Source organism: Cladophialophora yegresii (genome assembly GCF_000585515.1).
Source record: "Cladophialophora yegresii CBS 114405 chromosome Unknown aczIN-supercont1.6, whole genome shotgun sequence".
Lineage (NCBI taxonomy): Eukaryota > Fungi > Ascomycota > Eurotiomycetes > Chaetothyriales > Herpotrichiellaceae > Cladophialophora > Cladophialophora yegresii.
In genome coordinates, this window is record NW_006913050.1 from 36,882 (window position 1) to 62,146 (window position 25,265).

Below are 25,265 nucleotides of genomic sequence, written 5' to 3' on the forward strand. Positions count from 1 at the left end.
TCGCTCCTGTGCAGAAGCCGAACTCTAGCTGCTTCCCCGAATTGTGATCGAGGCCAGGACTATCTACTTCAAGCACTCTCGGCCAAGAACTGAGCAAAAATGCCAGATTGTGAACCGCGCATCCTGCGAGCCTTTGGAGTGGACAATGGCACTGATGAACTTGTCGTCGTTGGCTCAGGTAGGCAGTCGATCCGCTGGGGCGTCGCGTCACCGTGAAGCGGGTGCGGTGTTGAGACAATGGCTTCATCGTACCGGTCGGTTTGATGGAAGAACCGCAGGAAAGGAGATATTCAGAAGGGAAGGGGACGCAAACATGTGGATCTGCCTCTGCGGCCGAGCTGGTGAGGTCGCTAGCGAGTCGAAAACAGGTCCAGCGTTGTAAGTCTTACTTGTCTTTCTCGCACAAACTCTCCGATATGCTCTGCCGTAACCTTCCGAGGCACAGGAGGCAGCCCGTCATGTTCATGTTCGAGGTTCAAGGAGTCACAGCGGAGAGCGGAGACGATGTTCTGTATGGGGTGCGAATAGGGGTACTTTGAAACGGGTGCAGCCTGAGACAGCCGGACGGAGGTCTGAATGTGACGTGTACATTTGGTTGTAGGTAAAGCGGAAGATACCTAGGTAGACGGCACAGTATCAGACAGTCGACTGCTACCGCGGACAGAGATTAGTGGGAGCGTCAGGTTCGGTGTCAATCCAGCAGGCACCTGCCCGTCACGCCCGTACCTCGCGCGCGACGGGGCAGGCACGTGTGGACAAGCACATGACATCATAGCCTCGGTCCCAACTGGCGACGCGACAGGAACCCCAGAGTTTCAACTAATTACACAGAAACCGCAATCATACCTAGACAGAGGGCATCCTAGGTATCATCGTACTCATAGAAGAACGGACCTATTGTTCCGAGGCATTCTCGCGTCACCCTTCGGCCGCTTCGACTTGTATGTATGTACCACGAAGCACTTCCTTAAGCCAGGCGTGGAGAGAGAGAGACAGACCTTTAAGGAAAAGCCTAGGGTGAAGTGGAGGTTCCCCCGGCCTCGTTAGTTCGAGACCCGCTTTGACGAGCCTTTGCCCTCGGGTGTTCGAAGCCTCGGTCTCCGCACCATGATCCCCGACAGGGTACTTACATCCTGACTCTGCAGCACCATGTCAGGATCACTTGTCGTCAATAACTCATGAGGCCTCGTGAACATTGAGTAAGGATTCGACGTGTCATGTCCTAGCCATGGAGGCAGCCACGCCAAAGACGACCAAATCTCGCCGGCGAGAACCCGACGACAGCCGAGTGGAGAGGAAGCGGATTCAGGACCGACTGGCTCAGCGAGCCACGCGGGAAAGGACCAAGAATAGGATCGCGTATCTTGAACAGAGACTAAGCAGCCTTGAAGCCGGCGATAAGCACGGCGAAATCACAAACTTGACGCGCATCATCGACAACCTGCGCAACGACAACAACCGCCTCCGAAATGCCTTGGTCAAAATGCGGACGGTCATCGATCAGGCGGTGCTTCTCACGGAGGATCAGGTTGAAGGCCTACCAGCCGCCAAGGCCTGTGGTTGCAGCCCGCATGCCAAATGTATGTGTCAGCAATCGACCTTTGCTGCGAGTCCTTCGGCCACCGTCGAGGAGCCAGCCACGGCATTTCGACACGATTCGGTGTCATCAACGGGCACGTCGGAGGTAATCGAGGTGGTCAATGGCACTAATGTTGCCCTTGATCCTGGCATTGAAGTGCCTGATGAAGTACAAGCGGAGACCCTGCACGAATTCCTCGACTTCAGTCCGAATACGCTGCTGGAAATGTTTGAATTCGGTCCTCCCTCCGGCTACAACGGCTGGCAGTCGCCAGCGCCTTCCCCATTCGACTATCGTTTCCCGGCCTCGTACGACGCGGTCAAGGTTGCACCAGACCTCGAGAAATGGGAGGTCTCCAATGGCGCCTTTATTAACTGTCTGAACTGCGTCAAGAGACGGACCGCAACCACATCCACACTCGACATGCACGTGCCGTTCAAAGCGGTGATATGGGGTTGGGATAATGTCGGCCCAGAAGCCAATCATCCCATCTGGAGCTCGCTGAGACAGGTCGATCAGCGCGTGTTCGGCACATGGACTTCCAAAGCGCAGAGGATCGCTCTCATGTATGGTATGTGCTTGCAAAGCGGGGAAAGCGTTGCCATGGAGTCGAGATGCTCACAAGACTACAGTCTGCCAGACGCTGATCCAGTGGCGAGAAGATCCCACAAAGGAAAACCTGGATAGAGTGCCAGTCTTCCTTCGGCCGAGGCCTTCCCAGGAGAAAATTCAGCATCCTGCAGTGATTGACTTCCTCATATGGTGCGTCAGCCCTGGATCCCCGTGGTGATTGGACGCTGACCCGACAGGCCTGGTCTGCGTGACCGACTCGTCTTCGAATACCAGAAGTACACCTCGACGGGTGACTTCTCCGCAGCATTTGTCGAGAACTTCAATTTCTACTGGCCTTATCCCGATAGGGATATCTTTGCATACAACCAGGTGCAGAATCGTTATGAAGTAGGTCTTCTTCCGAGAAGCAGCATCGGCCGCTGCCTCTCTGATACCGTCTTACCGTGCTAATGGCATTGTAGGTGTCCAAGACATTCCTGGAGTACGCGTACAACTTCAAAAACTGGACTATGCGGCCCGGGTTTTTCAAGAAATTCCCCGAAATGCAACACGATATTGCCGCGTTCGAAGCGGGCTCAATGGAGTGTCCGAAAGCGAGCTGGTCGTTATAAGCGACCCCGTCACCACAGAAGTCTGTTGACGGGCTATTCGTGCGCTCCGGGATCTTCGGCAAGCAGATCAAAAACGTCCAAAGTGGAAGAACACCACGGAAAGAACAGGGCGTGACTGTGATTGCGGGCTTCGTGATGTCCAGCTCATACACGTGCACAGCTACCGATTGGGCTGAGAGCCGCGAAGCACACTACTCCGTCCTCTCGTTGATGGTGAAACCCCTGAACAAGCCATTAGCAGTAACCTCAGACGAGGCCCAGATACGACGCACCCATCAATGACAAGATTGTGTCCCACAACGAGGCTCATCCGAGGCGTACTGAGAAGCACCACCACGTCACCAACTTCCTCAAAAGTCGCCTTCCGGCCTTGTCTCTTCTCATGCACCTCCCATTGCTTCATCCCTTCGTCTGACCCATATTTTCCCATAAAGGGGTCAAGCAGCTTGGTGAGCAGAAACCCGGGCGACACGGCGTTCACACGAATGTCATGGCCGCGGGCTTCAAGGGCGGCCTAACACAGCAATCAGTTGCGGGAAGAACGACGGAGTTTTCGGGGTCTTCTGGCATACGGCTTTCGTAAGGCCCGCGACAGCATGCTTGGCTGCCGTGTATCCCGTGGTCCCCGCACCGGCTTGGATCGAGTCTACGCTGTTTGTCAGCGCGATCCATCCAGATCGAAACCTCGATGATGGAGACTCAGATGCCACGGTCTCTAAGTTGAAAGTGCAGGAAGACTCACTGACGGAGGCGCAATTGACAATCGACCCTCGCTGAGGCGGCCGGCCCTCCTCACTGATGAAATCCAATTAGTGCTGCATGGGTCATACAGGCATCCTCTTTCTCACACTTCGACGGAATCCTGCTGCCTCATCTGTCTCAACTGGTGCTTGTTGCACAACCAAACGCCTGTTGTGTTGACTTCCATGACTTGCCTGAAAGCAGCGGCATCCATATCCCAGGTTGGCAATGTACTACCAAAAATGCCAGCGAAGTTCCTGCTTGGGCGTCAGAAGCCCGTTCCTTTCATGGCGGTTAGGAACGGTAAGGGCAAAGAGGGAACTGACGCTGCGTAATCGATTCTACCGAACTCCTTGACTGCTTCATTCACTGCTCGCTCCACGTCCTCTTCCTTGGTCACGTCTGCTCGTATACACAAGACCTGTTGATCGCAGTGAGATTAATGTTATAGTGACGATTTCAGGCCGTACCTTTGCCCCATACTTTTCGACGGCCTTCTTGCCTTCTTCGAACGTGGCATCGTCCTGAATGTCGACCAAGCATACACCTCGCGCGCCCTCCTTTGCGAACGATACGCCAATTGCGTTTCCTAGCCCTCGTGCACCGCCCGTGATGAAGGCCACGCCTGGGGTAACTGGCCCAGACCGGAAGACCATTCTGCTGACAACAGGAAGGAAGGAGATCAAGACCAAGCCGCAGCTAGCAGGCAAAAGCTCTGTTATGTTATCTTGTGGTTTGTGAGAGTCAGCGCAATGCTACCGAGGATATGAGCTGCTGTCCTTGCCGCTTGCGAGAGACGTCTCCAGGCCTCTCATATGGTCCTCGTTCGGATATCTCACCTTAGCCCGCTCCCCTTCTCCAACGGAGTCCGACTGCGCCTCATGGGGTCTGCAGCCTCGCGGCCTCTTTCTCATTCTCCGCCCCACATTTTCCCCATAACTGCTGTTCGCTTGATTTCCCCGCAACTAGTCGATTGCCGACTCGTACGATGGGTGGAGGAGGGTAGTGAAGAGCAGAGAGAAGGCATCCCGTCCTTGCCCCTAGCCCTCCTAGATGAGTTGATTGATTGGTACTCGGCAGAGAGTACAGTGGGCACCCCTTGGAACGGAGCTCGAATGAGCCGCGTGGCACAGGTGGAGGGGCTTGACTGCTTGACTTTGTTGAATGGATCGTGGGGAAAGTCCGTTATATCTTGTCTCGAGTTGCATGTTGTCCCGGGCTCGACAAGTCATTTTGTGTGTATTCAACGCTAGTCTTTCGAAATGGTTCGCGAACCTGGTTATTCTGTGGAGCCTCAATGGCACTCTCAGCGACGAAAGATCAGAGTGATCTGCGTTGGCGCCGGCGCGGCGGGTTTGTTGGTGGCATACAAGCTGAAAAAGAGCTTCAAGGATTATGAACTGGTCTGCTACGAGAAGTTAGTCCTTGTCGGCCGCTAAGTGCAGTCATAGCATACTGATCATCGAGGTAGAAATCCGGGCGTCGGTGGAACGTGGTTTGAGAATCGATATCCCGGGTGCGCTTGTGATATTCCTGCGCACTCGTACACATATTCATTTGAGCCGAATCCGAACTGGTCGACGTTCTATGCATACGCCCCCGAGATCAAAAAGTACTTCGAGGACTTTGCAACCAAATACGAACTCCACCCGTTCATCAAGCTCAACTCCCGAGTTCAGTCGGCGTCCTGGGTAGAAGAGAAAGGCATTTGTGAGTAGATGTGAACTAGCCTTAAAACTCCAGGAACTGACTTTTCGTAGACGAGGTCGAAGCTGATGTAGAAGGCCAAAAGGTCGACGACTGGTGCCACGTCTTCATCAATGGGACTGGATTCCTCAACGACTGGAAATGTGGACTCTGACGCTCTGATGGGATGCACAGGATGCTGATGTTGTGACAGGGCCCAAGATCGAGGGATTGCGTGATTTTCAGGGCACGCTGCTCCACAGCGCAGACTGGGATACTTGTAAGTCTGGCGCCCCATCCGTACACTGGTACTGACAAGTTCCCAGCGGTTGACTACGCGGATAAGAAGGTGGCGGTGATCGGGACAGGGTCATCGGCGATTCAGATTATTCCGCAGGTACAAAAGAAGGCCAAAAAGGTAACAGCGTTCATGCGATCGGTGACGTGGATCTCGCCGGCTGTTGGAGGCAACATCCTAGAGGAAGACAAGAAGCACTCGCCAGACGAGTCCCAAAAGGAGAATTCGCAGGCGCAATATTGGTATACCGAAGAGGAGAAGAGGACTTTCCGCGAAGATCGGCAAGCACTGTTCGATTACCGATACAAGCTCGAGTCGGAATTCAATGCTCGATTCGACCTCTTTATCGCAGGGTCGGAGACGTCGAAAATGGCAGAAAAATTCATTCGGGACGAAATGAATCGTCGCATCGGACCTGGCCATGAGGAGCTAAAGGAGAAACTGATTCCTAAATGGGCGCCCGGCTGTAGGTTTGGCTGTTAGGCTCGTGAGATCCGTCGTTGACAATTTTGTGCAGGCCGAAGATTGACACCGGGTGACGGTTACCTGGAAGCGCTTGTCAAAGATAGTCAGTGCTCAAACTGTACCACAGAATGCAGCTGACAACGATACAGATGTCGAGCCAGTCCACAATGAGATCACGAAGATTACGTCGACCGGACTTGTTGATGACACCGGCAGGCTCCACGAGGTCGACATTCTCGTCTGTGCCACAGGTTTCAATCTCGCCTTCGCGCCGCGTTTCAAGGTGCTAGGGGTTGGTGGGGTCAACATGGCAGACGAGTTCAACCCCGAACCCCATGTTTATCTGGCCGTCACAGTGCCCAAATTCCCCAACTATTTCGTGATCAACGGCGTCCGCGGCAACTGGGCGAATGGGTCCGCTCTTCCTTCGCATGAGGTGCAGGTCGAGTACATATTGCAATGTGTTAAGCGGATGCAAGAGGAGGGAATTCGAGCATTGGAAGTAAAGATGGAGCCGGTAAAGCAGCTGTACGAGCATATCGACGCATGGCACCTTGGCAGCGTCTGGAACCTTGACTGCAAGAGGTACTCCTGAACCCACCTTGTGAGGAACCCGAGGCTGACTTGCAGTAGCTGGTACAAGAATAACATTCCGGGTGGGAAGTTATGGATTTGGGCAGGCTCGGTAAGTCGCAGGATCCGTCCGAGGTGCACCGCAATCTGACTGATGGCAGAACCTCCACTACATGAAGACCATGAAGGTTGTCCGCTGGGAGCACTATAACTTCCGATACTTCAACAGCAATATGTGGTCATTCCTGGGGAATGGTCGCGTCGAAGCTGAGATCATGAAGGACAGTTCGAGGCTAGCACCATACACCAGGCAGGAGGACGTACCTTGGACGATCGATTAGGGGGATGACCAGGCCCTTGAACACTCATTCTGCTTGTTTTCCTCTTTCGTGTAGGCTAGAGTCAGTGCGGGATTAGCAGTACATATACAGTAGAGGTTCCATGAATCGGTACCTTTCCAACCAACGTCTGAAAGGTAGTCCGGCCTCATCCCGCTTCGTTCATTGGCTGCTGCGTGTCATCATTGAGTTGACGGTGGGGGAGGGTTTCTAAGCGCGCACCTCGGTCGGGGCTGAACCGGCATATTCTCCAGCCGGAGACACGGCCTGTGCTCGTTGGCCTTCACGGGTACATATCCCTGAGACCCCTCCACAGCATTGACGAGCCCGTGTAGAGGACTTCGCGCTATTTTGACACAATGAAAGCTGCCAGGTTCCACGGGCGAAGAGATATCAAAGTTGACGAGGTTGAGCCGCCACAGATCAGAGACGGACAGGCTTTGATCGAGATCGAATGGTGTGGGATATGTGGCTCGGACCTGCACGAATACCTGGTCGGTAGGTCGGGCTTCCAACGACTGTCATCGAGTGTATATCTGATTTACGAACAGGGCCGCGGGTCATTCCAACGAAAGAGCGCCCACATCCTTTGACTGGGGCGGTCTTGCCTGTCACCGTGGGACACGAGTTCTGTGGTCGGGTCAGTAAAGTTGCGCCAAACAGCAAGCTGGAGGTCGGCCAGCCTGTGATGGTCGATCCACGCGTATTTTGCTCGAACTGCCACGCCTGCAATAGCAGCGACACAAATATCTGCGAAGGATGGGGCTTTCTGGGGTATAATTCAAACGATGGAGGAGGCTACTCCGAATATGTTGCAGTCAAGGAGGAACTCTGCCACGTTTTGCCTGACTCTGTGCCGTTGTCCGAAGCTGCTTTGATCGAGCCATTGACAGTGGCGATGCATGCGGTGAGGATATCCGGGTTCGATGACTATCGCGGCAAGAACATACTCGTACTTGGTGGCGGTCCTGTTGGTCTTGCCGTCATCTTCGTGTTGAAGGCGTCCGGAGTTGGCAACATCATTGTCAGCGAGCCTACCGTCAGACGGCAAGAGCAGACCGCAAAATTTATCGACGTCGTCCTGAACCCGAGGGAAGTAAAGATCGGAGACAGATGTCGAGAACTGACGGATGGCAAGGGACCCGATATCGTCTTTGACTGTGCTGGGATCATGCCGGGTCTAATGGATGGCATGGATGCTCTCCGGCGAGGGGGGACGTATGTCAACGTCGCCGGCTGGGAGACAGAGGTTCGTGGATGATCCGCGTAAGAGCTCGAGATCTAACCACCAAGCAGTGCATTGTTCCTATGCAACATTTCATGAGGAAGGAGCTCATCTTTCGGGCTTCTATGAGTTACACCGAGTCAGACTTCAAGGGGACGGTCGACGACTACGTTGCAGGTAGAAGTTTTGTTTCTGTCCCTATGTATCACTGCGGCTAACAATTGGCAGGGAAGTTCAAGGGATTCGAGAAATTGGTGACCGCTAGGATTGCGTTGGACGACATTGTACAGAAAGGATTTGAGGAGCTCATCAACCACAAAGACGATCATGTGAAGATCATGGTGACTCCTAAGAGAGAGCTTCTAGTTGGATAATGTAATTACATATGTAACCAGAAGGTGCATTCAGTCACCGAAGCTTCACCTGAGATTTCGTGTCGCGGCTGTGGCGTGGCCTACCACGTGACTGCGGCCCACCGCCCTCAGTCACATAAACCTTTCCACTTCGTCTTACTGGCTGTTGCTGCGAAACGCCCGGTGCTTTTGCCGGTATTGTCCCGCTGCCAAAATTTCCAGATTCGAGCGAACAACTAGTGTGCTCTGCTTGACATGTTATTTCTTGCCTTCTACTACTCCAGACATCCAATGTGAGGGAACCATCAAGTCGAATATTGGGCCTGAATGGACGCCCACGCCCATCTGCTCGCCCTCGGCTGGGCAGGACCCGGTCACTCGCTCGATTCAAAATCGTACAAGCAAAAAGGCCATCGAGGGCTTGCCTACGACCCAGCAAAAGTTGGCAATAACGGCACTGGCCTCGTGAAACCACTCTCCATCTCCCAACGGCAAGGAAGACTCGGGATCGGGAAGAAAGCACATGTGCCTCAGGCAGGCAACGAGTGGTGGTTGAAGGGATTCGAGAGTGCGCTGGGAAATATCGGCAAGAGTGAGAGCGAAAGAAGCAGCGGGACATCAACGCCACTCGCAAGAGAACATGTTGGAAAACATGGCGGCCTATACAATTTCTTCATCAAGGGCCAGCAGATGGAGGGGACGATCGACAAAGTCGAAATACCTGCGCGGTCGTCAAAGAAACGGAAGAGCGATGTGCTGGGGGACGCCACGACAGATGACACTTCCAAGACCCCCAAAGTGAAGGAGGACAAGGTCAACGCAGAGTTCGAACAAGCCGGCGCCTTCTTCGCCCTCCGTGACCAACACGAGAAGCGTCGGGGTGGTACACTTAGCGCAAGCCCTGTTGAAGAGTTTGAGCGAATAAGCGAATACCTCGAAGTGCGGGCGCAGAATCCGAAGAAGAAGAAGAAGAAGCGGAAATCAGAAAAGGCCGAGATTGGAGCCAGCACGCCGCCTCGGACAGACCAAGCACGACGAGAGCAGCCCGAGGTTGTGGAGACGAAAGAGGAAAGACGAGAGCGCCGGCGCCGGCGGATCGAGGAGAAGGAGCAAAAGCGCCAGCAAATCGACCCGAAGACCGAGCCTGACGTAGAAGATGCTGCTGCGAAGGCTGCACGAAAGGCGGAGCGCAAGCGCAGGAAAGCCGAGAAAGTCGCTAAGTCCTCGAATTGATCCATCTCAGCGACGGCTTGTTCAGGTCCTATATGATGCGCCATGGTAATGACAATAGAAGATATGTTTGTGATTATTTTAGGCGCTTCGGAGTCTTGTCTATACAGAGCATCAATGCAAGATCTCGATGAAGCTTCAGGACACAGGTTGGTCGTCCACAGGCCGACCGGGCTTGCCGCTACGCAACCATGGCCTCTGAACCCAAAATTCGTCCCTGATAATATCGATGTGCTCCGTGACAACTTTGGCTTTCCGTCTGGCTTTCCGTATCTTGTCGGCCTGCCTCTTCGAGATCGGGTCTGACGTCGCTGTACCCACGCCCGGGTCATCTGCGGCCATGCCTTCCTTCCCATCTTTCCCTGTGCTCGCTTCGTCCTCTAGAGCGTACTCGCGAAAGACGACCGATCCTTTCCTATACATCTCCGGCTCGTTGTTGTAGTTGACGCCGAACCTTGACCACAGAATCTCGTTCTTGTCACTGGAGACTGTGCCTTTCAAATGCTCTTCGGCGGCAGTTTGCGTCATGCCCCCCTGCTGGACGAGAGCCCAGAATGTCGTGTTGTAGAGGTTGTTGATGTGGCCTGTCACTTCGGTCAACATCACATAGCTCGGCATGATACAGCGTAACAGAGCAGAATCGGATGCCCCACGTGAGATGTTATGGAAAGGAAAATCAGAAGCAATGCAGTCAAGGAAAAGCAACGAACGTACAGTCCACCTGCCTCCAGCTCAAATAATCTCTCAAATTCTCCCAACTGGGGTAGCATACGGCTCGGCCATCGAACGTCGGCAGCATCTCTGTATTTAAGGTCGTACCTTCCGCCTGGCTTCCGGTGGCTGCCTCTTGCGGAAAGCACTCGTTCCACTCAAACACGTAAGCCGCCGTAAAGCTGCTCACGACGGTCGTGACGATCTTGTCTTTCCGCCGGTCGAAGAGCGTCGTATCTCGCTGGAGTACGAAACTGTACTCGTCCGACACACCGTACGCGATAGTGATCTCGGGGATTGCTAAGACGACGTGCGTGGCGGCGCGGTTCATCAAGCGCAACGCCCTCGGGTCATTGGGCTTTCTGAAGCCATAATAGCTGGAGAGTCTGCGTCTCGTTCAGGGCCGGCACATGGAAAGCGAGTGTTAGAGTAGAGCGTGCCCGACCGATGCTCCTGCAAAAGTGTGGACAAACGTACTTGTGAAAGCCTCGTCCATCAATCCTGACGACGATCCATGTGTTTGGCAGCAGGATCTCGTCCCGCTCAAAATTGCGCACGTATTCATACCTAAGCCGGGATTAGATTGATTAGGCGCGAGATGCCATGTACACCGACTTTGAATTGGCCATCTGGAAATTCGTGTTGGGATGTCCGTAGCCAGAACCATGTCATTTTTGGTTGCGAACTCTACACTTTCGGAACTCCCAAATGGGCGCAAAGTGAGTGGTTGTACTGCGTATGGAAAGGATTGTGCAAGGTGAAAACAGGTTGTGAGGCAAATCTGAGTCACTCGGCGTCAGAACACGAATTCAGAGGGCGAAGCTTTCATCACTGTCGAGTTTGATATGCGGAAGAATGCTAGATAGCAACGTGAATCTGAATCACCGACATTCGTCCTCAATTCAAGCTTCAAGCTCATCGTCCCTCTCTTCGCCAATCTCACTCGCCCTTTCACTATTTTCACTAATCTCGCTGGCCGTCAAATCCTCCTTCAACCCCTTCTTGCTTTTACGCATGAAATTCCAGTTGCTCAGACTCGTCCTGCTGGCCTTCTTCTCCTCTGCGGTCGGCGTGGTGGAGATGCTTTCCAGACTCTTTCCAAGATTATCGGTCGAGCCTTGTTCATCCTCGTTGTCACCGTTGGGGGTGGCGGCATCCTTCCTCGAGAACAAGCCGCCACCCTTTTCCTTCCAGCTTCCAAACTTATTGCTGCTGGCCTTGCGCGTAATCTTGGAAATGAATGTCGGCTTTGCTGGAGCGTTCTCGACGGCAAATTGAGCGCTGGTCCCAGACTGGTTCCGGTCAAGCGTCTCAGAGTCCAGGGTGGAGACGGTTGCCGCAAGGGAATTGGTGTCTCTGGACTTCCTGGACTCAGGCGGAGACCCTGCCTCCAGATCGTTCACCCTCTCCTTCGACTCCTTGGGCTTGTTCTTGTCCTTCTCCTTGCTCTTGTCACCCCTCCGGCCAAACAAAGTGGTAAATGACGGAGCGGCTGGATTCAATTTGGGTGTCGAGGACTGTTGAGCTGAGGTGGGACGCGTGCCAATGGGTGCTTGCAGCGGACGAGATGGTTTCCGGTCCGGTTCGATTACTTCCTCCTCGGCATGTGCAAGTGACAGATTGCTCGTAGACCCGTGGACAATCGACGGCCGCCGCGAATGGCTGCGAGAATAGGAATGCAATGAACCCCACTCTGGTGCTAAAGGACTGTTTCGCAGCAGTGATTTGTCGTTCCAGGCGCGGAATTGGCTCTCCATTGACGGCCGCGGCATTTTGTCGAAAGAGTAAGTCGATGCTGGCCGAGGAGAAGAAGTATCCCCTCGAAGACCAGGGTCAAAGGACCCCGACCTGATTGCAAAAGGGTCGTAATTTGCAGAGGGCGTTACCGACTTTCCGAACCCGCCGAAACCGAACGCACGCCTGGTGGCAGCGAACCGAGACACGGCTGTCTCCTTCTCTTCTGCCTCGCTGCTATGCAAAAGTGCCGACCCCGGGAATGCCCAATTGCCCCCATAGCTAAGGCGACGTTTAGGCTCCAGCCTGGGATCGAAACCTTCCACATTTCTTGGAAACGACTGGCTTTGACCGGGTTTAAGCGACCCAAGAATGGGCGTCTGGTCGGCGAGAGTCTTCCCACGTTGTCTGTTCAGACCAAACATGGACGACATAGACGTGTATTTTGGCTTCTTCGGTTGCTGGATGACTTCATACTCCTCGGCCTGTTCTTCAGACTTCTTGTCGGAGCTGGACGACTTCTCATCCACTTCGACTGGTGCCGACGTCTGCATGGGACTCGAGAACGACTGCCCGGACGACGAACCGACACTTGGAGACTCAGTTCGACCGCTGTCCTGGTGCAATACTGGCGATGCAATTTTCGGAAATGGCATAATGCCGGTCTCTGATTTCTCTTTCGGCTCAGGCAGCTCTACTTCGGGAATATCATCAGCAGACTCATCTCCAAGGAGATCTGCCGGCAGGAGCATATCTGCACGAGGACTCATTGGGACCGAAGAAACCGCGTCGAGATCATCATGGGTAGACTGGGGGATCTCTCCAGGCACTGTCAGCGTCATGCCGTTTGAGAAATTAAAGTATCCTTGCACATTCGAGTTTGGCGAAGAAGTCGTGACCGAAGTATAGTGCAGTCCCGGAGGGAACGGCTCAGGCCCTGCGAAGTGACCGCGTGGCGAGGAAATGCTACTTCCAAGCGAACCCGCAGGTCGTGCTCGTCGGACTGGTCTGTTGCCACGCCGAATGGCATCCATATCCAATGGTGCGATAGGCGTGAATGCCATAGTGTTGGCCTTCCGTCCCTCGACTTGCTTGATTTGATCCCGGGTGTACATGACCTGCTGATTGACAAATTGTAACTCAGCCCAAAGGTTGGCATAGGTCTGCTGCATTTGATTGAATCTGGCTCGCCATCTCTCATCACGCTCACGGTCAAGTCGATCGACTTCTCTTGTCTCTTCGGTCTCCTCATCTGTATTCTGCAACTGACGCTCGTCTTCCAGGGCCTTGATCTGAAGTGCTTTGTCCTTGTTGTCGTCCTCGAGTATGGCGACCTCCTTCTGTTCTTCTTCGATCTTCCTACGGAGTTCCCTGATTTCCGCTTGGGTCCGCCGCTCGATGGCGGCTTTTTGCTTCTCGATGCCGGCAATTTCTTCTTTCATGGCAGCGGTCGCTTCTTCCCATCGAGAAATGTCGTCTCGCCGTTTTCTCCGCTCGTTTTCCTTCTGTTGCAGCAAGCGTTCCTTTTTGGTCTTTTCGCTTTGAGCGGTCCGACTGAGAGATTCAGCCTTGTTGACTTGCTTTCGAAGATCACTGGCTTGCTCATCGCGCTCTTTGAGGGCCTGCTTCAGCTCATCTCGGCGTGCTTCCAAAACCCTCATGTTAGCCTCAAAATCTTTATCTTCCTCTTCTATTAGAGCTTCGACCCCGTCGATCTCTTGCTGAATTTTCTGGAATTTTTGCGACAACTCCGCTAGATTCTCGTCCTCCTCGTCCTCTTCGCCTCTGGACCCGTCCTGGCCTTGCGCATCGACGACATACCCCGCCGGCGACGACCTTCGCCCAGTTGTGCCTCTCCTACCCGGAGGTTGTCCCCCGCTCAGATCACGAGCCATTGAGGGCGCAGCTGGGGGAGCGATAAGGGAGGCATTGCGGACAGGTACGCCTTTGACGGTCGGATCAAATTCCGGCGCCTCGATGTCTTCTGGAAGATAGTGGGTGCGGACGTGCAAGGCAGCGCTAGGGGTTTGGAAGGTGCTCGTACTTATGCAGAAGATGCGGACTGCGTACTTGGTACCGGGGCAGAGACCCGAGATGACTGCACCCATCTCGGTCTTCTTCGTAGTCCCAATGAGGGACCCATTGAGTTCGACATGGTGCTCTTGTACGGACGACGATGGTTCTGCATACTTCCAGGACAAATGAATCTCTTGCGAGGAGATTCCTTCGAGAATCAGGACAGGCGCAGGTGGGATGTCGAGGCCGAGTTTCTCGATCAAGATGTCATTCGAGGTAGTAAGAACCTGATACGCACGGTACAGCAGCCTAGCCTGTTAGCCAAAGTCAGTGAGCATTGACATTCACCGGCCGTACCATGCGAAAGCCCCCACGACAAAAACTAGAACGAGCAGCGCCATTCGACCTTTGACGTTGACCCTCGGCGCGAGGTGCTGGTAGGCGTAGGATGCCCAGTCGAGCGACTCCTGGGGCCATCTAGATGAGTCCATCCACGACACAGGTAGGGCAGGCATGCGCTCGAGTATCCTCGCGGAAGTCAGTCATAGAAACGGTGAACAGCCATCCAGACGGTTTCTCAAATGATCGGACGCCCAGTCGAAGTGGGCAGCGCAGAAGTTGGGGAAGCAAAATGCCCACCGCCGCACTGCCGGCTCGCTGCAAACTCGGCGCCTTGGCAGGTTGATACGTACTACATTTATGAACATGTTGCCGGTGACAGATTAGACGAAAGGTTTGCACTATGGTTGGATAATGATGGATCATCAGGCCAGTGGCTGAAGGCAACAAAGATGTCGCTTCTGCAATCTGTGGAGGAACGAGAACAGACGCCACCGGGAAAGTAGGACCGTCCACAATGTCGCACGGTCACAACCTGACGATACACCTCCCAAGTCTCGGAGCTACTACATTAGCATCATGCCATAAGAGTATCATGAGGACCATGGGTGCGAAATCCATCACAACCACATGCTCCTCCGGTCTCATCTCGACTTGCGCACCTTTCTCTTCGCATAGCCGCCTCCGTGATTATCAGCTAGGGACGGGGTGTTGTTCCGGGCACGGTCTTGCCACGTATTTAGAATTAAGGGAGCAGCCTTGACAACCCGTGGACGCTGTCCCATGGCACCTGAGGCTGCTAGTCTGACGGAACGACCAGTCGCATGGCGAGTTTAGTCGATGTTGAGCTCAGAATCGTGAAAAGCTCTCAAATGTTTGTCGAGCCGGAAGAGATCGAAAAACTTGATTCCGCAAGGCTTGTTCGTTCTAAGATCAATCATTTCATAAGTGAACTGATCTGGGTGGGCGGCACGCTGGTGTGCGTTAAGACCAGATCCCTGTCCAACCGCTAGGAAGCAGGGCTCGTTGTCAGCAGGATTTGGCATACGGCAGCGCCATAGGTTGTCCATAGCCATCTCGTTTTGCTGTAGAAGCTTGAGCAGAACCTCGCTATGACAACAAGGGTGGTTTGTGACAGGAACAATAATGCCAGACAGGTTGTGCCACCGGTCGGGTACCGGCATTAAGCTGTTCAGCTTGCACGGGTGTGCTCGGCGAGAGCAGTGACCGTCGGCACTCTGCCCGTGTAGAGTGAGGTGTAAAGCTCTCCCGGCTCCAGTGGCAGCGTCCTTCGGAAGTGAAAATCGACTCTGGCGAAGTAAGAAAGGATGCTGGAGTATAAGCCAGACTGTTGGTGGCGTCGGACTTGGACTCCCAGACACTGTACTCGAGCAGCCTCCCTTGGAGCGGTCCCGTGGATGAAGAAGGGAATGGGAACTCCTCAAACAGGCCGGTGCAGGTGTTGGGTGGGCAAGTGAGTGGGTATGTGTGATTGGGCTCAGTCCAGTCAAGTTCCTTTTCTGTGGTGGGGAATCCGGTCGTCATCATCGGAATGGCTTCGGAAAACCCTTCTTGAGTAGAAGAAGTAGCTTCAGTAGCACCATCCAAGGTAGTTTGAGCCTCCCAGATAGTGCCCACAGTCCAGTCGGGAGGCCATCGGTTGTCGGAAAACTGAGACGTATCTCCAGCTGCTTTACCATCGCGGCCTCCACCACCGCGAATGCCGCTGATGCACGTGAAGATGCCAGTAGTACGTCCGAGACTTCGTAGATCTCGCAGCAGCCTTTCCCTATTGGCGACGGATATGTTGCTTCCTGCGCTGGTTCTTCGCTTGTCCTTCTATGACAGCTCAACATCTCCGTCGGCGTCCTTGTCCTCACTGGGCCCAAACACATCTTCCATGGTTCCCTCGCCTTCGAGGTCCTCATCGTTTTCTCTCTCGTCCATTTGCATGAGATCTTCCGGCTCAGGCCTATGTTGTGCCTCTAGCTCAGCAAGGCTCTCTTCGCCTTCGCTGTCCCATTCGTCCTTTAATCCCCAGCCCACCCCTGTCAGGCAGTATTTCTCATGCGGTAGTCGGACACCGCCCACCAGCGGACCACTCTTATCGCCATCTCTTGTCTGAGCTTGTAGTGATATCCGGTTTCGGTCGTCAGCAAGCTGCTTCAGGAACTCTTTCGGCAGACTTGCTTGGAACTGATAGCCCATCCTTGAGCCGATGGCCATTCGTAGCGCGCCTATACTGATGTCTCCTTCTTCTGTCTTACTTTGATTCTGCTTCGATCCTCGTCCCTTGGCCTGGGCACCTCCGTCGGCTTGGTCGTATGCTTCAGTCTGGATGTACTGGGCGTCACTGAGGACAGAACTAGTGTACCGGTACGCAAAATCCAACAGTTGAAGAGGAACGCGTTGCTGGTAGGCGCTGATGCCGTGCGACGCGAGGAGTAGATGCATTAACCGGTGGTCGCGTGGCCGTCTAGAACTGCCATCATCCGACAGCGAGGTCAAGGGCTGCGAGAGAAGCGCCTCGACTGGAGGTTGTGTTGTAGCCTGTGAGGTCTGTGTCGGTTGAGATGGCTGAGTTGCTGGCTCTGCAGGAGGCGTGAGTGGCCCAGGAGGGTTCGCTGGCGAGCTCATGTCGGCAACAGAGGCAACAGGTCGACACGGGCTTTAATGGGAAGTTGATTTACAGGTCGCCGGATCGCTGCATTTCTTGGCACGACGGCATGTGAGGATGCAGGCGACGGCTCAACAAAGTGATACGGCAGAAGAAATGCAGTTCCCAAGTGCTAATGAAGTGAGCCCAAGGTGAACTCAAGAACCAGATGCAGGCCAAGCGACCAGCAAATCTGGGGAAGGAAGGCCACGCCCAAAAGGGGAAGGCGCGTGTCCCGACAAAATGCCAAATGGTGTCATGCCATGCATCACGCATCACGCCGCGCTTCTCGTCTGACTGACTCCAACGTTGCTTCTCATTCCCTCATCCTTCAACTCTCATCCTTTTTGTATCATAGCAGTCGGTCTTCTTTCCAGGCTTCGTTGCCGCTTCTGCTGTTCGGCGTGACCGGTGCGACACACTGGAGCTCTGATTCGTACTCTTGCGATATTAGCGTTGCCTGGCCGTGGGGTGCTGCTCTCCGTCAGGCTTCCAGCCATTATGTGTTAATCCCGACAACTTCGCCTCGCATATCAGTCTACACCGAACTCAACCGCTGGCGCAATGCAGTACGTTCGGAGCTTAGGGAGCGGCGTCTCCAAAACCTGGAACTCAATCAACCCGGCGACCTTGTCCGGTGCCATCGATGTCATTGTTATCGAGCAGACAGATGGATCGCTAGCATGCTCGCCTTTCCACGTCCGCTTCGGCAAGTTCTCTTTACTACGACCTTCGGATAAGAAAGTTCAATTCAAAGTCAACGGCGTCGTTCAGCCTTATGCCATGAAACTGGGCGACGGAGGTGAAGCTTTCTTTGTCTTCGAGACGTCTAACGACATCCCCGAGGCAATGCAGACCTCTCCACTCATATCTCCTGCGAACAGTCCCCCTATCGATGCGTCTGATAGACCGCCTTCTCCAGGTCTCTCGGAGCCGTCGTACCTGGACATCACTGAGACAGGGAAGGGACGTGACACTCCTCCTGTCCCGATGATTAGACGAGGAGCAACAAATCTCAGTGACTCACGCGAAGCTTCCTCGCTGCCGGATTTCACCACCGACCCCTCTGGGACTCCTTTGGCTGAATCGGTGCTAGCCACCCCGGGTTTGTTGGAACGAGCAGCCTCGGAGGAGCTACTCCCAATTGCCACCCGACAGCAGTTGGATTCTGTTCAAGCTTCCTTCCACGACAACGGCGTTCTCACTCGGCCTCTGTCCAGTCTCGACGGAGCGGCAACTCCAAGAGCGTCCGCAAGCCCACCAGCACTAAGGCCTCAACAAGCTTACGACCGAGCAATGACCCTTTCCAAGAAACTCTCCTCCTCGAACATACGATCTCAAGTCACTGAGTCCGGAGATCTCATGCTTGATATGACGGGCTACAAAACGACTGAGCCCGAGGCCCTGCGAGCTGAGGCTGTAGCTCGGAAGATTCTGTCTGAAGAACTTGAAGGCAACTACGATATTGGTTCTTTGATTGGAACCGACGAACACGGTAACTTATGGATCTACAGCAGTGAAGAGGCCCGGGATGCCGCAGCCAGGAGAACCGCGGCTTATAGCCTGGGGCCGACCACACTTTCGGCAGACAATGCCTCAGACCCCGGATATCACAGCGATAGCGATCGAAGTGCTTCTCCACAGCTTACCGCCAAAAACGCTGGCCACCAGAGAGCACAGTCGGAAGAGCTACCAAGTCCTCGGGCGTCGGGAGACCAGACCCGAAACTTTGCAAAGACCCTGCGTCTGACTAGCGACCAGCTCAAATCTCTCGAGCTCAAGCCCGGCGAAAATACAATGTCCTTTACCGTCAACCGAGCCACTTGTACAGCGTGCATGTATTTGTGGACGGCTGATGTGCCAATTGTTATATCCGATATCGATGGCACAATCACAAAATCAGACGCCCTCGGCCATCTGCTCAACATGGTAGGCAGAGATTGGACCCACGTAGGGGTCGCGAAGCTCTACTCGGACATCGTGGCCAATGGCTACAACATATTCTACCTGACAAGCCGATCTGTTGGCCAAGCCGACACGACGCGGGCATACCTCAACGGGATCGTCCAAGAAGGATGGAAGCTTCCTAAAGGCCCTGTCATCATGAGTCCCGACCGGACCATTGCCGCTTTGCGCCGTGAGATATATCTGAGAAAACCCGAGGTGTTCAAGATGGCTTGTCTACGAGACATCCTCAACCTGTTTCCGGGCAAAACGAATCCGTTCTATGCTGGGTTTGGCAATCGGTTCACGGATGCACTGAGCTATCGGAGTGTCAATATCCCTTCAGCTCGAATCTTTACAATCGACACCAATGGGAAAGTCTCGCTGGATCTTTTGACGCTGAACAAATACCGGAGCAGCTACGTAACGATGCGAGAATTGGTGGACCATTTCTTTCCGCCGATTTCGACGCTGGTCAGAGAGGGAGGCGAAGAGTATACGGACTTTACTTATTGGCGAGACACACCGCAAGACCTGGAAGACTTCACGCCGACAGATTCCGAAGAGGACGAGGACGACGACATGGATGATGACGAGGACGATGCGGAAATTGCATCTGAGAACGGGATGAACGACAGTTTCATCTCGAGGGAGAGCATAGACGACTCGGCGATGAGCGAGTCGGTGCGCGAGTCCATTGAAGTAGACAATGCAGCTGAGCAGCTGGCGGTGTCACGAATAAGCACGACTGACTCAATCGAAGAGCAAGACTTTGCGGACGATTACCTAGGCGATGACGAAGGACGGAGATCCAGGCATTAAACAATCTAACAAGGCAAACAAAAGATAATCCATACAAGAGCATACGCATTGGTGGAGGGAGTTTAGGAAGAGCTCTGAAGGTGCAAATACGGTCCATCCAGCTTGAAGGTCAATTGGGCGAATTTCTGCTGAGATGCTGGGCTATATTGAAGATTGGCAAGACATCGCTAGACGCATCAAGCAAGGGACTTGGGGCATCGTTGTAGGGACGTGCTTGCCGGATTGAAGGTCTCGCGTCTTGATGAATCGACTGTATATACAACCGGAGTCTGGGTGGCGGATTTTCTATAGTCCTGGAAATGATGTCGTCTTCAACCTGGTGAGTGAGATTTTAGAAAAGCTCTTCTCAAAGTTCAAGCAGCAACTTGGCATCGACGTCGCTACAGACCGAATCTAATCTGCCGTATCATTGAGATCCGTAAATTAAAGGGACTCGGGCATTGACGTAGGCACGACGAACGGCCCCTATCGCAAAGCATGCAAGGGAACCGCTGGCGCGGCTACAACCGCCCCTGTTTCAAGAATGGGTTTCGTTCTCCGCGTTCCATCGGCACGGGCTTTGTTTGGGCCTAACAGGGGGTTCACTGGGGTCAGGCGTGGTTTGGTGAAATGAATGCTTCCCGCCGCAGCCAGACCTCACTCATCCTTCACTTGAGTTTACCGCAGACCAAGACCAACTCGACTTGTTTTCTGCCTCGTCTAGCATACCTCACTCTACACAGCAATTGAAAACTTGGACAGACAGTAGATTCTCTGATCGTTCATTCGCCTGCATCAGGCACATTCTTCTACCGAGGTACCGCCGTCCAGACCCTGTCTCCCTGTGGACGGAATACGGAGTACACAAACAAACATACGAGCGAACTACAGCCACCGAGCACCAGGAAGGGAGCCCCCAAGATGTGGCGATCACTACACAAGAGAGCGGACTGCGTCAACAATGACGAGGTCGACACATGCGAAAAGTACACAAGCAAATTCTTGACAACAGGGGTCCCCTTGATCATTGGTCTATGGTGAGTGGCATTTCGTCCAAGACTACCCATACATGCCGCTGCAATGATGGCACGCGCTATCTCCTACGGCGCCTCGAGTGCAGCCCCAGCACCGGCCGCCCTCATCCTGCGCTGTGACTTGGACTGACGTTAATGTATAGCCTGTTCCTCATCCTCGGCATCGTCCTCTTCGTCATTGTGCGCCGCAAGCGCAAGCAGAGCCATGCCCAAGAAGCCGAGAAGAACCGCCACATCGACGACGATATAGGCGATGTCGAACTTGTCATAACGGGGCCCAGAAATCCAGACGCGACCTACAAACAGTGGGAAGCGAGGGGGTCGAGTCCCGGGTTGGAGCCGTTTGAGCACGACTCGATGGTGCCTGGTCGGGACATCTCGCCCGCGAAGCGATAACCATGATGGAGGGAGGCGCCTGTCCTGACTTGTACCATAGGTAGCATGTGCATGAGCATGATGGCGCTCGGAGTTTGGTTGGGATGGCACGTGCTTTGGTGGGATGGTTGATTGAACAATAACAATGATATTCCTGCGTACAATTTTTCCCAATATTCAGAGTGGATGGAGCTCACGCAAAGCTGTCATAATCGACATTGACAAAACTGTCGGTACTCGAATGACTTGGGTATCGTCCGCGCATCTCTCTCGCTCGTGTAAGCTCCACATCACCACGTCCGACTGGGTTCCCAACGATGACAATTTGATCCTTTCGATCTCGTGTGGATGTCTGTGACCGTCCCGAACGCCGCAAGCCAGGGTACAACATCTTGCTCTTGTGTCCGTCCACGACTTTCAACCCAGCAAATCGCTTCCAGGCCAATATTCTTCTGCTCGGCTCCTAGCCCGACTTCTTCTCAAGGAGAGCGAGAATGTCCTTCTCCAACGACTCGGGCTTGGTGATACTCCCCCATCTCTGCACAACCTTGCCGTCCCGGTCGATCAAGAACTTCTCGAAATTCCACTTGATGCGCTTCAATCCCAACAGGCCCGGCTTCTGAGCCTTCATCCACTCCCACACCGGTTCTGCCTTGTTTCCATTGACGTCCGTCTTTCCCAAGACTGGAAAGGTCACACCGTAGTTGAGTTGACAAAACTCCTGAATCTGGTCGTCTGAACCAGGATCTTGGTTTCCAAATTGATTGCAGGGAAACCCGAGGATCACGAATTGGTCAGGGTATTTCTGCGACACCTTCTTCCAGAGCTCTTCGAGACCTTTGAATTGAGGTGTGAAGCCGCATTTTGAGGCGGTGTTGACAGCGAGGATGACCTTGCCTTTGTGCTGCGACAAAGGGTACTCCTGCGCGCGCTTGTCTTTTGGTGTAAATTCGAAGAAGCTCGTTGCTGAAGCCATGGCGGGCTTGGATGAGGAGATATGGGCAACAAATGCGATCGAGCGGGAACGATGCAAGCTGTTTATAAGGGAGCTGGTGGGTTGAGGGGCGAGACGAGCGCGAGAGATGGTAAAGACGGCAGGACGGCGTGGGCTAGGACGACCTGTCGCGCAAGGAGATGTCCGGATGGGTTTGATGCCGATGCTGGTTTGAACTACTGCTGAGGCAAATAACCGCGGATTTAATCCTTGCATGAAACAGCGAAAGAGGATAGTGGTACACTGTTGCACTCAGATCAATCCTGATTCAGAGGTATGTCCGAGGCAATCGAGGACGTGGGTTTGAGAGGTTGGAATATTTAAAGCGATACAGACACGAGCCTTGTATGAGACAACTATAAATTTGAAGTGATTCGATTCCGAGTACTGTGTAATATTTGTGTTGCGAATTTGGTAGAATGGTCCAATTGATACACGTTACAGCGAAGGAGGACCTGGGAGGAGGGAGGGGGGGTTCAGGGCACTGCATCCGAGGCATTCCGAGGTGGTGATGCAATGGTACGCGACGACCATGTGAGGAAGCCCAACTCACTCGGTAACGGAAGGACATTTCTCCGCAAATGGGCACATATGCCGATTCACGAGGCTGCGACATCGGGCCGATCAGGCTCAGCTGCTCCTTGTCTTCCGGCAGGCCAATGACAGCTCACCTCAGCAACCCTGGCAGCATGCATCAGGCGACAGAGCTCCTCCGAGCAATCGAGCGAGCTCAGACAGCCACTGGCTGGGGAACTTGGTTTCTCCGAGAGCGACACCTCATTATTCGTTCCCGCTTCGTGTTCCATCAACTGGCCATCGAAGTGCGGGGGAAGCCAGAATGCCTCACCAGTCATCTTCCACGGTTGACATTCGATGAGATGAGTACAAGCAGCGGGAGCAATTGCTTAGCGGGCATAGATAGGCGACGGTGAGTTTCTCCTCCAGGGCTGACGAGGCAAGCATATAACGTGACAATTGTCCATCTCCCTGTCACGCCTCTGTCTCCTCACTTCAATCGTGTGAGAACGATATACACTGCTCCGTCCGAGCGAGCACCACCGACCTTCGTGTTCGAACCTCTCTTGCGCAATTCAACCACCCCTGCTGTTTCTGTTGGTAGAGCTCCTCAGTCCTCCTCCACCCGCATTGATTGGCTAAGCAACTGCAGCTGGATCGGTGGTGTGTTCATCGTTGGGGCACCTTCGTCGAACTTCAAGTGTTCCAATCCAACGCTTGTCCGAATCTCGTACTTGCCTTCAAAGATGTCGGGTACTTTCACCATGCCCCATGCCCTAACGGGCGGCGCTGGCTACAAGGCGAATCAAACTTACGACGAGTTCTTGCGGAAACACAGCGGGTTCTATCGCCGTCACAGCGCCGCCTCCAGCGCCATGGAGGGAGATCGACGAGCGTCGCAAGCGGCACTTGAAGACAATGCAGCGGCTGCAGCAGAGGCAGTCCAAAACGTGGCGGCCGCCAGCGCAAACCGCCGTGCCAGTGTGACTGTGGCAGAGGGCGGAGCTGCGACTGCGAACGCCAGGAACGGCAGCGTTGCCGTTGCGAGCGATGCCACTAGGAAGGACAGCATCTTCGGTCTCGAGGCAACAGGTGGCCGGAGGATGTCGGAAGAACGCAGGCCAAGCACCTCCCTTGCGAGTGATCTATTGCACAAAATGAAAGGGCACAAGTGAAGGAGTCTGACGTGGTATTAGTGACATGTATCTTTTCGTGGGCTGGAGTCAGGATCAGGTGACTGGCGGTATTGAGCTGGATGTTTCGATCGGCTTTTTCGGCCATTGGAGTGTTGCGTCGGAGAGGAAAATCGCTGTCATGTTCAGTGTGGTAAAACATCTGCTTCGTTTTTGTTTTTCAAGAATCGGCCAGGATCGCATCAACCATGAGAAGCTTCGATGCTCTCCGCAAAGGGCCTGTGCCAGTGGCAGGAATTGTAGCTCTAAAGTGTCGATTTGCTTTGCACATTTCATTAGTCCGCTCTGTGGGCCACCGGCAGATCACCGTTGAGGCAGCACTTCCGAGGACGAGTCCTCCGTACGGAGGTGGACAGGCAGGAATCTTCGAATATCGTTTCCATCCTTGTGCGATCCCGGTTGTGCCACGAGATCTTCTGGGTCCATGTAGAACTCAAAGAGCACCAACTTTCTTATGGGCCACATGTGAAGTGTTGCACTAACACTGTGTAATCCAGTTGCTGGCGGGAGAAACTTATGCAGTCGGTTCATGCGACCGCTCTTGTCACAGATGGTGTCCAGTCGCAGAATATGAACCTCGTCCAAGCCGGAAAACCTGGCTGCTGGGTAAGGAAAGAAAGCCTTGGCGCGGAATCCCAGCGCGCTCTCATTGTAAACAACTGATGCGGCAAGAAGTTCGGCCTCAACGAGCAATAACCGAAACAAGAAGTGATGAATGAAGTTGACTTGGAACGAAGAGCTGCTTTCGCTTTCGAGGACTTGAACTACTGTAACCACGACCTGACCGGAACTGAAAACAGATGCTGCCCTTCGACACATCACACACAGGATCCATATTCTCCAACAACACAAGGCGCAACGGCAAAGGCCGTTGTGCTGTCCATATCAAGAAGGTACATAGCCTATGGGCCGCATCAGAAGCGGACCTGGCTAGTCTTGTCCCAAGAGTACATTGCTGCATGTTGCGGTCCTGTGCCACGCAGACGCACGTCGCTCATGAGCCTTCATCAGACAGGCAGTGGCTCTGCTGGCCGCCATCACCCAAGACGACGCTGTTCCAATATACAGCCCTGTGAAACAAATCTTGTATCCCCAGCTCGAGCACGAATCCGGCCTCATCCTCCACAAAGGCCGAAGCACGGCTTCCTCCACATCGTCTATGATCATTTTATGTGTACCATTCCTCTCTTCCCAGTAGTCGGCGATTTGAAATCGTCAAGACTTCCTCACGCCAGAAAGCAAGCGCTTTTCCGCCATGCAAGATCCGCCATGCGCCAATG

At 53.8% G+C, this 25,265-nt stretch overlaps 12 protein-coding genes across 12 annotated transcripts; 7 read left to right on the forward strand and 5 right to left on the reverse strand.

Moving 5' to 3' along the window:
• Positions 1-1,228: 1,228 nt before the first annotated feature.
• On the forward strand, positions 1,229-2,763 carry A1O7_08013 (uncharacterized protein; the record flags this gene model as incomplete). The annotated part of the gene is made up of 4 exons (XM_007762008.1): positions 1,229-2,150; positions 2,212-2,341; positions 2,389-2,539; positions 2,614-2,763. The coding sequence occupies 4 exons, from the start codon at positions 1,229-1,231 to the stop codon at positions 2,761-2,763; spliced, it is 1,353 nt and encodes a 450-aa protein (XP_007760198.1).
• Positions 2,764-2,954: 191 nt separating this feature from the next.
• Positions 2,955-4,160, reverse strand: A1O7_08014 (uncharacterized protein; the record flags this gene model as incomplete). Its single annotated transcript, XM_007762009.1, has 7 exons — positions 2,955-2,985; positions 3,036-3,277; positions 3,336-3,409; positions 3,506-3,558; positions 3,612-3,761; positions 3,831-3,925; positions 3,975-4,160. The coding sequence occupies 7 exons, from the start codon at positions 4,158-4,160 to the stop codon at positions 2,955-2,957; spliced, it is 831 nt and encodes a 276-aa protein (XP_007760199.1).
• Positions 4,161-4,766: 606 nt separating this feature from the next.
• Positions 4,767-6,867, forward strand: A1O7_08015 (uncharacterized protein; the record flags this gene model as incomplete). Its single annotated transcript, XM_007762010.1, has 9 exons — positions 4,767-4,921; positions 4,976-5,214; positions 5,265-5,354; positions 5,405-5,470; positions 5,517-5,954; positions 6,006-6,056; positions 6,103-6,538; positions 6,587-6,638; positions 6,688-6,867. 9 exons carry the CDS (start codon positions 4,767-4,769, stop codon positions 6,865-6,867), a joined length of 1,707 nt encoding a protein of 568 aa, XP_007760200.1.
• Positions 6,868-7,223: 356 nt separating this feature from the next.
• A1O7_08016 (uncharacterized protein) lies at positions 7,224-8,463 on the forward strand (the record flags this gene model as incomplete). The annotated part of the gene is made up of 4 exons (XM_007762011.1): positions 7,224-7,362; positions 7,416-8,113; positions 8,161-8,266; positions 8,318-8,463. 4 exons carry the CDS (start codon positions 7,224-7,226, stop codon positions 8,461-8,463), a joined length of 1,089 nt encoding a protein of 362 aa, XP_007760201.1.
• Positions 8,464-8,769: 306 nt separating this feature from the next.
• A1O7_08017 (uncharacterized protein) lies at positions 8,770-9,675 on the forward strand (the record flags this gene model as incomplete). Its single annotated transcript, XM_007762012.1, has 1 exon — positions 8,770-9,675. One exon carries the CDS (start codon positions 8,770-8,772, stop codon positions 9,673-9,675), a length of 906 nt encoding a protein of 301 aa, XP_007760202.1.
• A 135-nt stretch (positions 9,676-9,810) lies between these two features.
• On the reverse strand, positions 9,811-11,012 carry A1O7_08018 (tRNA(His) guanylyltransferase; the record flags this gene model as incomplete). Its single annotated transcript, XM_007762013.1, has 4 exons — positions 9,811-10,256; positions 10,387-10,769; positions 10,861-10,950; positions 10,999-11,012. The coding sequence occupies 4 exons, from the start codon at positions 11,010-11,012 to the stop codon at positions 9,811-9,813; spliced, it is 933 nt and encodes a 310-aa protein (XP_007760203.1).
• A 273-nt stretch (positions 11,013-11,285) lies between these two features.
• Positions 11,286-14,648, reverse strand: A1O7_08019 (uncharacterized protein; the record flags this gene model as incomplete). Its single annotated transcript, XM_007762014.1, has 2 exons — positions 11,286-14,442; positions 14,491-14,648. 2 exons carry the CDS (start codon positions 14,646-14,648, stop codon positions 11,286-11,288), a joined length of 3,315 nt encoding a protein of 1,104 aa, XP_007760204.1.
• Positions 14,649-16,311: 1,663 nt separating this feature from the next.
• On the reverse strand, positions 16,312-17,109 carry A1O7_08020 (uncharacterized protein; the record flags this gene model as incomplete). The annotated part of the gene is made up of 1 exon (XM_007762015.1): positions 16,312-17,109. The coding sequence occupies one exon, from the start codon at positions 17,107-17,109 to the stop codon at positions 16,312-16,314; it is 798 nt and encodes a 265-aa protein (XP_007760205.1).
• Positions 17,110-17,692: 583 nt separating this feature from the next.
• A1O7_08021 (uncharacterized protein) lies at positions 17,693-19,894 on the forward strand (the record flags this gene model as incomplete). The annotated part of the gene is made up of 1 exon (XM_007762016.1): positions 17,693-19,894. The coding sequence occupies one exon, from the start codon at positions 17,693-17,695 to the stop codon at positions 19,892-19,894; it is 2,202 nt and encodes a 733-aa protein (XP_007760206.1).
• A 900-nt stretch (positions 19,895-20,794) lies between these two features.
• On the forward strand, positions 20,795-21,303 carry A1O7_08022 (uncharacterized protein; the record flags this gene model as incomplete). Its single annotated transcript, XM_007762017.1, has 2 exons — positions 20,795-20,910; positions 21,051-21,303. The coding sequence occupies 2 exons, from the start codon at positions 20,795-20,797 to the stop codon at positions 21,301-21,303; spliced, it is 369 nt and encodes a 122-aa protein (XP_007760207.1).
• Positions 21,304-21,745: 442 nt separating this feature from the next.
• Positions 21,746-22,258, reverse strand: A1O7_08023 (glutathione peroxidase 2; the record flags this gene model as incomplete). The annotated part of the gene is made up of 1 exon (XM_007762018.1): positions 21,746-22,258. The coding sequence occupies one exon, from the start codon at positions 22,256-22,258 to the stop codon at positions 21,746-21,748; it is 513 nt and encodes a 170-aa protein (XP_007760208.1).
• Positions 22,259-23,556: 1,298 nt separating this feature from the next.
• Positions 23,557-23,967, forward strand: A1O7_08024 (uncharacterized protein; the record flags this gene model as incomplete). Its single annotated transcript, XM_007762019.1, has 1 exon — positions 23,557-23,967. One exon carries the CDS (start codon positions 23,557-23,559, stop codon positions 23,965-23,967), a length of 411 nt encoding a protein of 136 aa, XP_007760209.1.
• Between the last annotated feature and the right edge of the window lie 1,298 nt (positions 23,968-25,265).